This window comes from Microtus ochrogaster, chromosome 8 (genome assembly GCF_000317375.1).
Source record: "Microtus ochrogaster isolate Prairie Vole_2 chromosome 8, MicOch1.0, whole genome shotgun sequence".
Lineage (NCBI taxonomy): Eukaryota > Metazoa > Chordata > Mammalia > Rodentia > Cricetidae > Microtus > Microtus ochrogaster.
In genome coordinates this window covers 58,568,100-58,579,994 of record NC_022015.1, presented here as the reverse complement: position 1 = coordinate 58,579,994, position 11,895 = coordinate 58,568,100, and the positions used below count along the sequence as shown (strand labels likewise).

Sequence of the window (11,895 nt, the reverse complement as noted above, 5' to 3'; positions counted from 1 at the left end):
TATACTGTCAGAAGCACACACATTTAGAAGTCGTTTCTCTCTATAGAGCTGATGCTTATCGTTGTGAAATGTGGCCTTTTAAAGATCCTGCCATCCTTTGTATGACATACAAAAACTGTATACAGATCGTATTAAGATCTTCATACATGCATTAACTGTTCTTGGATGACAGTCACCCCTCCATTACCCTCAGTGATATTCCCCCACCTCCACCCTTTCCTCTCCTCTGGCAGTCCCCTTTCCCCTTAGGTTCCATAGATGAGACCAAACATGTGATACATTTCTTCCCAAGTCTCCGTTATGTCTCTTTACACAGTGATTTCCAGTTCTAGTCATTTTTCTTTAAACGACAGGGTTTGTTCTTCGTTATAACTGGATACTCCATTAAACACGTATACTACATTTTCTTTGTGCATTCATCTGTTGGGGGCAACCAGACCGTGACTTGGCTACTGTGAGTAGTGCTACAATAATCACGGTGGGTATTTTTATGGTGTGCTGACTTAGAGTTCTTTGAATATATACTCAGGAGTACTATAGCTGGATCTAACGATAGTACTATTCTTAGTTTTCTGGGGAACCTTTATTCTGATTTCCATTGTGACTAGACCAACTGAAAACACCACCTCTTATCTTTAGCAAAGATATGTCTATTTTTCTCATACTAGCAATCGGTTAGCTACCCTAACTCATAGTTAACTACATCTATAAATGGAAGCTCCTACGTCCCCCCCAGAGGATGTCTTTGTCATGAGCACAATAAGTAACCGAACATCCACTGGGAAGCTCATTCTCATGGCTTCAGTATCATCCCACGGACACTTGTCTGGTTGAGTAAGAGACATAATAAGCCCTGTGGCTAAGAACCTGGCCTTGAGAATCTGAAAGGCGTTAGCCAAGGGCTGGTGACATGATCTTCCAAACTCTCAGCTTAAACTAATTATTAATTAAAGGACATTTCCCTCCATCTCTGCTCTGGTGGTGTCTCTAGCAGCAGAACCATTTCATTCCCGGCACCAGCTCTCACCGAAGAGTCTGTCAAGTGATGATTCCGGGGGTTCCACAGGACCGGCTTTTTCCTTTATTTCTTCTTTGGTGCTATTGCTAATGTGACTATTCCCCTGGTCCCTTGTTGACATTTCAGTCTCTAACATTAAAAGAAGGAATACTTTCTACTTTAGAATTCTACAGATTTCATGGTTTCTATTTCTCTGGTATGTGCATGTTGGGGGAAGGGTATGTGGTGTATGTTTCTGTGTGCATGGGTGTGCAGGTGGGTATGCCCGTGTTGGGGGAATGTGGTATATGAGGCATATATGGTGTATGTTTCTGTAAGCCTGTGTGTGTGCAGGTGGACATGCCAATGTGACGATCAGAAGAAAACCCTGATCATCTTTCTTGTTCCACTCTATTCCCTTGAGACAGGGTCTCTCCCTAACTTGATGTTCACAGTTTTGGCTAGGCTGACTGACCAGTGAGTTGAGGACACAGGCCTGCATTGTTCTTAACGTGGGAGCTGTGAATTTGAACTCAGATCCTTACACGTGCACAGTAAGTGCCCTGACCCGTCTCTCAGCCTCCATACCACTTGTGAGATAAGAAGAAACTGTGCATACAGCATTATTATCTTAATCATTACAGTGACTGTAAAAGAGATGGAAAACGCAGTTCTTTTGTGTTTTGCCTTAGAGGTTCCAGGAAAACTTCAAATCACTGAAATAAATCTTTGGTGATTGTTTTCAATCTGTCATTAAACAGCCTGCAGAATAATATAGGGTCAGACTGTAATTCCAGAAGCTTGACCCTCTTGGAAAGTCGGGACATTGCGTTCTTGACTACAACAGACTTAGTCCTTTGTTCCCCGAGGGGAAAGGAGCAGAGGGAAGAGGCTTGGCTCCATTAGTTCACCCATTGCTTTCTCTGTGCACCTTACTCTGCTTCAGCAGCTCTCCTGCCATCATAGACTCTTAGTTACACGGCTACAGCCTGGTTTTCCCGAAGTCATTGTCTCTTCCGGATCTTTTCTTCGGTCTGCAGCAACCTTTTTCTATGCTTTTGAAATCAACACTCTCCCCTAAACTTAATATGAATCGCTGTGTGGAGAAAGGTGTTACATACCTATTGTCCAGATCTATCCCCCAGATTTAAAAGGAAAATTAACCCTTCCTCTACTTATACTTCATTTGTAGAATCCTTCCCCCGCCCCAGATCTGAGATTCTGCATCACAGTAAGTTACTTTCGAGTGTTGGTCTTTAACACTGCACTCTGCTTACACTCCTCTGATGACACACGGCAGTGTGTGTCTTAATTTTCTTGTGTGTCAGTTTGATTCTTAGGCTTTTTCATAAGCTTCTATATTAAAGAAAGTATGTATTTAGGATTCTATAAATATTTGTATTTTCAACAAATAATTGCTTCATTCTTACAAATACACTTACATATCTGATAGTCTCTGATTTATCATCCTTAACTGTCTTACACTTAACAAAATATGTATAGCTTTTGAAATTAAATTTTTCCTTTTTACTATGGGATTCCAGGTGTCCAAAGTTTTCTTCTATAATGTGATTTCATTACTATCATCAACCCATATTATCAAAATGTAAACTATTCTGGATACTGGCAATTATTAAGTATGAAAAATAAAAGTGTATTGGAAATGTATCGTTCAAGTTATTCATCGATCTTAAAATGCATATAGATTAAGTTTAAAACTATTCTACCATGAGGTAGAAGTCAACAATAATTTTATTTGTATTTTTAATTTTTGCAGCTAAAAGGACTAATGAATCCTTGTTCACATGAATCAGCTGGTAGGAATTGGAAACAATTTGAAAGACATGGTTCATCAGGCAAAGAACGCTAATTTTTGATTATCAGTGGTTATCTTTGCACGAGGGCCCTCATCATCCTTCAGTTTTGCTGGAAGCAAAGCGTTTGTTAGCTGCCTTGTAGCAGGCAGCAGCCACAGGGCTCTTTGGGCCCTGGTGGTTTCTTTTTACTCTTGTCTGAAGCTGTGGAGCTTTTAAGCCTTGGGGCAACGGATGAAAGGAGGCAGGCCTTTCACAAAGAAGGAGAAAGCTGTCGAAAGAGGGGGTGTTTCAGGGGAACCCTAAGAGCTTTGTCTGGCTGGTACGTTCTCAGGTTCATCAGTTTGGGAAAGAGATCGGGGACCGTGAAGACCTTGACACACCTACGTATGTTTCTCTTAGAGTCTGTGGGAATCAACAGGTCCCTCCATGACGACCATTGCTTCCCACACAAGAGGGTTCTGAGTCCAGCTGAGGATGAGGCAGGCTGTCTTCTCATTTGCCTGGCTTCCTCTAGCCCCACTGCGTCTGCTACTCTAACCCCTTTACCAATACTTACATCAGATATCAAAATATATTTCCATTCAGGTGCCTTTTCTGCCCGCTTTGAAGTAGCTGCCTCTGTTGTGGAACATTAGCTGAAGATGTGTTACATTTGTTTATGCCGAGGAATATTTGTTTAATGATGCAAAGATATGTTGTTTTCGTTTATGTTGCATTTGTTTAACTCTGTGAAGCTGTGTTACTTTGTCTGTCTAAAACACCTGATTGGTCTAACAAAGAGCTGAAAGGCCAATAGCAAGGCAGGAGAAATGATAGGTGGGGCTGCCAGGTGGAGAGAATAGGAGAATTCTGGGAAGAAGAGATGGAGGAGTGAGAGAAGATGGAGGAGGAGAACATCGTGGGGCAGCCACCCAGCTACCTACCCAGCAAAGCAAGGAGTAAGAGGTAAAGAAAGGTATATAAAATGGAGGAAGAGGCAAAAGGTAGAAGGGTTAATTTAAGAAAAACTGGCTAGAAATAAGGCAAGCTAAGGCCAGGCATTCTTAAGTAAGAATAAGCCTCCATGTGAGTGATTTATATGAGAGCTGAGTGGTGGGCTCCTCAAAAGAACAAAGAGCCAAAAGGGTTAAAAAAAGCAACCAACTGCACCCTCTTTCAATTGAGCTACCGAGAGCAGCATGCTATGGCGTGCAGCCGTCACAACCCTCCGCCAGCGAAGACCTGCAAACACCCACCTTTGACTTTCACTGTCAGGTACTTGTAGTCCCAGGCGGCCCCGCAGATGACCAGACAGCGGTACTGTCCTGCATCCCTCACTCGGACACTGGGGATGTGGAACATGGCCTTCCCCAGGGGCAGCACCTCCTCCAGGAGGGTGGCTCTCTCACTCGGCCAAGAGGTATCGTTTTCTACCTTCTGCAAACTGACTTTTATTTCTTCAAGTTCCGTGCATTCCCGGTGGTCGAAATCACACTCCAGGCTCCCGTTGCTGCCAAACTCTACCGTGTACACTTCCTTGGGGACCGTCACCGTGAATAAAGCTGAAAGGGAAAGACAGCTTGCTGGAATCCTGTCACATCCCAGCTTTTCTAGAACGGGAGCTCCGCTCCACCCCTCCATCATCCTCCCGGAGACCCCTGTCTTTCTCTGGGCTTTCTGCATGACTCCTCACTTCCCTTCCGGCATCCCGTAATGAGACGGTGGCGTTCTTGTCTCCGCACGCTGAGGCAGCTTTCTTCTCTGAACATTGCCAGCCACTCAGCTACCCCCCCCACTCCTGCTTCTCCTGAACACCCCAGCGGGAGCTTCTGAGGGACAGAACTGCTCACCCCAACATCTCCCACCTCAGAGCCTGCCATCAGTCCAGGGCATTCCTCTTGTGAGACCATAGGCTGTCCTACCATTGAGGGCTACTTCCATTTTATTGATTGTCATTATATCTTATCATCTGGGCTGACTGTCTTTACTTCATATGAAGTCAATTTTTACCTATCTCTGCTAAATATCACCACCTCCAACCAGGGATAGTAACAACACCCACCTCTTACAGAGCTCTTAAATACAACAGCATCTCATCTAGTCCCCCCTGGAAGCCAGTGAGATGGGCACATTGCTGCTGCCCTTTTGAAAATGCAATGAGGCACAGAGAGGTTAACCTACCTGCCTAAGAGCGCACAGCTAAGGCCACTGCAGTACGTCTCCATCTTTGACTGGTAATCACCAAGTCATATGAACCCACTATAGATAGTCACTATTTTGGATCAATAAAGTCAAAGGAAAAAAATGGAACTATGTGTAACTACTACAGGCCAAGTTTCACGGACAGTACTTTATAACCATATTATTTAATACTGTAATCTTGATCTAGATGTATTGTCATTAGGATTTTATAATTTTGTCCAGGGAATGCAGGAGTTAGAGTCAATATGGTTGCAGTTCAGGGCCCATTGGTGCTGGACTGGAAAAGCTGTAGCTTCTATTCTCAGCATTTTTCAGAGCGTGAGACACATCTCACCAGAGATATGCAAGGCTATTTCATGGGGGGAAGAACCGAAGGCTAAAGGGAGCTGAATTTGGAGAAATTTGATTTCAGTCCTTCAGCTATGTTTTCTAACCAGATGCTTACTCTTTAGAACGGATGGCTCTTTTCCTAAGGCAGGGAGCTCCCAGGAAGAACAGCATCTGCAGAGAACTTAAATTAAAAATAAAAGTATTTGGTTTTGTACCCAGCCTCTCTTTTACTAGCCTTTTACTGGATTTCTGCCTATACAGGCAACCTTGTATTTTAAAAGCCGAGTTAATTTAAATAGCCCTGTACCACAAACAGGGAAGGCAGTGTCTGTGTATACAGGATGTGGGAAACTGTTTGCTGTATCCACCAGTATTGAATGGGTACCCTCACGATGGAGGTATGGAAAGGTCTTGAAATCATTTCTGAATCACTGCACAAGACTGAATCGAATTATACTCAATAGATCTCTCGTTCATCCATACAATCAAATAATCTGATCATCAAATAGTTGTGGGGACAGGTGAGCTGGGGCTCAAATCCCAACAGTGTCTGGATCAGTTAGGAGCCTTTGAGAGGGGCCTGGCACTGAACTTCCATGAGTCTGTCCGCTTTCTTTTAATGAGGTTAGTATCTATCTCTTGGTTCTGTGGGAGAACTTGGACAAGACGAAACACATGTACCACCCCTGTCTGTCAGCTAACAGGCACTCAGAAAACCTTCTTCCAGGCGATGGATTAATGCTTGGGAAAGTAATAATCCATCTATGGGATGGGCAGACATTCTTTATTAGCCAGGATTTCCTGTCTCTCCTTGCCTCTCTCCCTTCTTTCCTCCCTTCTCTCTCTTCCTCCCTCCTTTCCCTCTTTGCTTCCTTTCACTGACAGGGTCTCACTATGTCGCCCAGGCCGGCTTTCACCTTGGACTCCTGCCTCAGCCTCCTAGGCCCTCAGGTGCTAGGAGCACAGCACAGCTGTGGTGAACTAGGATATTAGTTAACCAGGATGGTTGTCCATTCCCTGACCTGACTCTAGAGGATGAGGGATTTGTGTTTCCTGCTGGCTGGTGAACACACTGCCATTCTCCTTAGATTCTCTTTGCTTGTGAGACAGGGCCTTGCTGCCTAGCCCCATATGATCTTGGACTCAAGTTCCTCCTGCCTCAGCCTCTGGGGTGCTGGGGTGGCCAGGGTGTGGTACCATACTCAGCTTGCAAGTATCTTCTGATGCAAGTTTTTCCTCCTGATATCCTTCAAACCTTAGAAGTTAATGATAAGATTAAGTTTGCTTTGGTATTTTTTTTTCTAGTATCTAGCACCTTAGTCTCAGCTATGGAGAATCAGGGGAGGCAAAGGGGAGAGTAGTGAAGGAAAAGATTACGAGCCCGGCTATATTTAACTTCTCACCACAAGGTGCATTTTGCAAGAGATCACACGAATCAGCAATTCTTGGCTAGCATCCAACATATTGGATAGTGATACGCCCAAATGCTCCTTACCAGAAATGGCTGGCGAGTTTATTTTCTCCGTTCTCTGCCTTCACTACAGCAAGCACATGAATGTACTTTCTACGGAGATCTGTGGCACAGAGACGGCGCAAACGTGACCAGCATCTGTTTGTGCAGCCTGAGGCCAGGAGAAAGGCTCTAAGGTGTGTGCTCCTTTGCCCTTGCCAGATCAGGCCAAGAAGACCCTAGGAGCGTATTGTGTGAAAAGGATGCTGTCGTTCAGGAATTCCTGTGTGATTCCATTTTGGAGAACCCACTCACTGCATGCTGAAACCACAAGCTTTAGGGACTTGACAGCTACGGAACTGCAACACCCCAGGCCACGCTGCACTTTCTTCTCATGAGAGACAGACTGTCTGTACTTCCTCTGGAACTCCCCCATCACATCAGAACTTCCCCATCACAGCCTGCCCTGTGTTTTACAAACATGTGGCTTCTCTTTTCTTTTCAACCTTCCCATCCTCCATTGTAGATACCTCCAGCTTTAGAAGGAAAATGTTTTACCTTCAGACAGGTGGCATTTGGAGACCAGCATTCATAAGAGGCAAGGGCAATTAACCAATGTAAATCATGTGTCAGAATGCCTCAGAAATACTGAGGGTTGTTATTTTGACTAATTTTGACTCAATTATACCTTCCAAGATGTGCAAAGTCTTGGGCTTGAGTACTCATTAGAAAATGGCCTTAGAATTATCTGGGTCTCTATTCTTTATATTCTTCTTTGTGAATCAAGGTGGCCCGGGCTGTTACAGTTCCATGGAACATGCCCACTCATACAACCAGACAGCATTTTATAACCATGGTCAGGCCTCCCCTGGACTCTGAGAACACCGAGCCCTCATGAGAACTGAGCTCTGAACTGGGATGGCCAGTCTTCTATGCATGCCACCGGGAAAAATCTGTTAAGATGATTTTTATATAGACTGAAGCCACTACCACGTGTAGCTCCCACTAGTACAGTGCAGATGTACTATTTCCTTCCTACTCCTGCACTCTGAGGTTTGAACGAGTTTCAGACTGCACCGGGAGAGGACGCTTTCTTCTGAAATGTGTCACGCCTCCGTGAACGCCATTTGACAAGCACAGTACAGTGAACACAGTTTAGCAGAAGTCATATGAATTTCCACACAGTTGTTTTTGTCAACAAACAAACAACAACAACAAGGCCACCAAGAAAAGCAGTTCAGAGCAAAAAGCCAAGATTTTGCTATTTTGGTGACATCACATTGGGCTTTATTGCTGTAACTAAACTTGGGCCATGTATGAACTGGCTCTGCACATCACATGTTATTTTAGAGAACTGACTTGTCCGAGCCTCACTTTTGCCATGATGGAAAATGCTGAAGGCCTTTTGTGCGAACTGAAAAGATCACAGATTTTAAAGCACTTTCCTCGGTCTTGGCACATATGTGAGTAATAATTTTTATATTCTCTCCTTCTTCCTCCTCTGTTCTTCCTGTTCTTGGTATTAATAAATTCACATTTAAAAAAAATGGGTGGATTAGGAGGTACAGCATACCTTTGAAATACTCTCACCTTGGGCTCTTTGTGCCATTTCATTTGACAGAGGAAATGAAAACACCCATCGTCAAGTCTGTGAAGAGTTCCTCCTCAAGGCTGTCTGCACGTCAGAGTAACCAAGCAGAAGGCCTTAGCCTGCCTGACAAGGGAACCTTACAGTGAGGCTCAACATTCTGGTGCTGAAGGGTCCAGGAAGCTCAGTGCCACCATCCAGTTCTGCCTGTGTCCCAACAGGGTGAAGAAGGCCATAGACTTGAGGTGGCATCCCATTAAAATCACCCACTCTTCAGAGACAGATGTTATCTACTCACTAGTGTGGAATCTCCAGCTTTGATTGCCTTCCTCTGGGCCCCACCAAGTTGATGCCACTACCCTGGAGGCTAAGCGCCAGCACAGGAACCTTTGAGGAACACATAACCAAACCATAGCAAAGGCTTTTTAAAACACTCAAATCCCAATTTGGCTTCTTCAGAAGCAGTACTCATAGGGGTAGAGCAGACACCCTTGGCAACTCTCCTGGGAGTCTCTACTGTGCAGACTGTATTGAACAACTCAAGTGAGGCAAATCGAACATCTGCAGTTGCAAACACCTTTTACCATCTTGCCATCCAAAACACGGCCTTCAGCTTCACCTGAGCACTAATTCCAACTTGCCTAGGATTGCCCCAAACCCACAGGATCAGGATCTGTGAGGCAGACTTACAGCATTGGTGCGTTTGGACTGTAGCTGGGGAAAAGAGTGGTAACTGACCTTTCTTAAGGATCCCAACTAAAGGAACCTTATATTCCCATCTTATTGGTTCTTCCGTCAACCCTCCAAACTGGAGACACAATCCATGTGTAAGAGGTCAGGAAAATGGGGCTCTACAAAGGGTAAGTTTGTGTAAGGCCGACGAGGGGTGATTATGGAACTGGAATTCAAGTTGATCTTTATGCACAACGCACTTTCCACTGTCTGCTCGCGATGCCTCCCGTCTGTGACTCTAGCAGCTACTACCAGCATGAGTGGACAGCGTCTGTGATTGAGGGAGGTAAACTTTGGGCTTTGCATTAAGGTAAACGTGTTTTGTTTATATTTCATGCACCATGCAGTAACTAAATTAGGCTCCGATCCAGAACTGGACTCATGAAGTTATCAGTCAGAGGACACCCAATTGGATACTTCTGGAGTCATTTTGAAGATTCTGCAGTCAGCTTGGCATTTTATTTGCAAGCAGGACTTGATGACAGCTCACACCTGTCACCTCTCCAGGAAATACAAAACAAATCATTTGCATGAGCTCCCAAGATAGTTTCTTCTTTAGGCTAATTCTGAACTTTTTTCCATTGAACAACAAAAGTTTACTGTTTTTTTTTTTGGCTTCCTATATAGTGTACTTGAAATGTGAGATGGGGTCAGAAGGTTTTTCACCAGCCGCTGTTCTTCGGAAAAGGCTCGTGTTCTGCCCTGTGTGTGAGCATTGTGTGGAACACCCTTCATTTCAGAAACACTGTCCTGGCCAGATCCCATTCCTCTGTTATATTATTTCCTTTACTTTCCACAGTGCTGACACAGAAGAGCTGACAAGAAGCCATGTAAGAAAGAAAGGGCTCCGCTGGCTCACAGTTTGAGGGGTACAGTCCATCATGGCAGCGAAGGCATGACAGCAAGAGTGGTCACACTGCATCTGCAGTCAGGAAGCAGAGAGAAAAGGATGCTGGTGCTCAGTCACCTTCTCCTCTTTCATGGGTGCTGGTGCTCAGTTCACCTTCTCCTCTTTGATGGGTGTTGGTGTTCAGTCACCTTCTCCTCTTTGATGGGTGTTGGTGTTCAGTCACCTTCTCCTCTTTGATGGGTGTTGGTGTTCAGTCACCTTCTCCTCTTTGATGGGTGCTGGTGTTCAGTTCACCTTCTCCTCTTTGATGGGTGCTGGTGTTCAGTTCACCTTCTCCTCTTTGATGGGTGCTGGTGCTCAGTCACCTTCTCCTCTTTGATGGAGACTTGTGCTCAGTAACCCTCTTTTCTTTGATGGGTACTTGTGCTCAGTCACTTTCTCTCCTTTGATGGGTGCTGGTGCTCAGTCACCCTTTCCTCTTTGGTGGGTGCTGGTGCTCAGTTCACTTTCTCCTTTTTATTCAGTCCAAGTCTCCAGCCCATGGCATAGTGCTGCCCATTCAGGGTGAGTCTTTCCTGCCCAGTTAAACCTTTCTGTAAATGCCCTCACAGACACACTTAGAGCTGTGTGTCCATGGTGTTCTAAAGCTCCTCAGGTTGATAGCCATCACGCTGCATGTATCAAGAGTCATTGGAAGTTGAAAATCAGAATGACTGGGGTGTGTTCCTCACCAGAGTACCCCAGGCATCATCATAGTCTCGTCATCCCTCCTTACCCCACCTTCTCCATTCGCATCTGAAGGATGGAGGATGATGAAAAAGGGAAGCATCAATGATAGGAAAATGGTTGTTTTGAGCTGGGTGGTGGTGGAACACACCTTTAACCCCAGCACTCGGGAAACAGAGGCAGGCTGATCTCTGTGAGTTTGAGGCCAGCCTGGTCTACAAGAGCTAGTTTCAGGTCAGGTTCCAAAGCTACAGAGAAACCCTGTCTCAAAAACCAACAAAAAAATTGTTTTATTTCTGTCTAAGACACAAGTATAAAAGTAAACACTGTTTCTAAAGTGTCTCTTGATTAAAAGATAGTTTTAGATTTTGCAATAAAAGATAAAAACAATTAAATCACCTAAACAAATTTACAATAATCAAGAGAAGAAGACACTGACAAAGAGCTAGACACAATGATCAATGTACCCGCACAACTATGAACTGTTGGTTTGTGGCAAAGAGTCAAAGGTGCTTCCATATAAAGGAAAGAAGACCAAAAAGAACGGGGCTGGAGGGAGTGGGCACTGGCATGCAAAAGCTAACTGAATCTCAACTTGTACTCCACATTCTTTACAAACACCAACTCAAAATGGATGATAAGTATAAATGTAAAATGTACAGCTACAAAATGTTCAAAAAAATAATTTCTATTTAAGTTGCCGAGAGCCTAGATGTGGAGTCAGAAGTGTGAGACATGAAAGATGACACCCTTAAATTAGACTACAGGAAGCATCGCTGCACAGACACCATTTTAAAAATGGAAAAGCGACCTAGGAAAGAGAGGGCCAGAGGAAACAAGCTCCACTGGGAGCAGAAGCCAGGAGCAAATCTAGTCCTGGGAGCCAACCCAGTCCCAGGACACGGACAGATCAGGACTGAACCATCAATCAGACCCAGAGTCAGCAATCTCCACCAGAACAGGTCCAACTCCAAGCCAGGGATTTCTGCAGGAGGGGATCCAGACCAGGATTTACAGAAACAGATCAAAGCCAGTAGCCTAGGCCAAAGTAGGCCTGAGACAGCAAACTCAGAGCACTGGAGCACTGAGCTATCTTGAGGAACAGGAGTAACCAATGGAGTACCTAGAACTGTGACACTGACTGTACCATGAGGAACAACCATCTGAGCTTTGGATTCACTGGCACCTAGAAGATTATTCAACAGAATCTCAGACAGCCCCAAC

General features: G+C 44.6%; 1 protein-coding gene across 1 annotated transcript in view; it reads right to left on the bottom strand.

Moving 5' to 3' along the window:
- The window catches only part of Pdcd1lg2 (programmed cell death 1 ligand 2), a 46,165-nt gene that overhangs the window by 9,239 nt on the left and 25,031 nt on the right, over positions 1–11,895 (bottom strand). Inside the window, exons 3-4 of the mRNA XM_026781328.1 lie at positions 11,071–11,116; positions 4,050–4,372 (exon numbers count right to left, since the gene is read on the bottom strand). Coding sequence (XP_026637129.1) covers positions 4,050–4,372; positions 11,071–11,116 — 369 coding nt within the window. The remainder of the gene's footprint in view (positions 1–4,049; positions 4,373–11,070; positions 11,117–11,895) is intronic.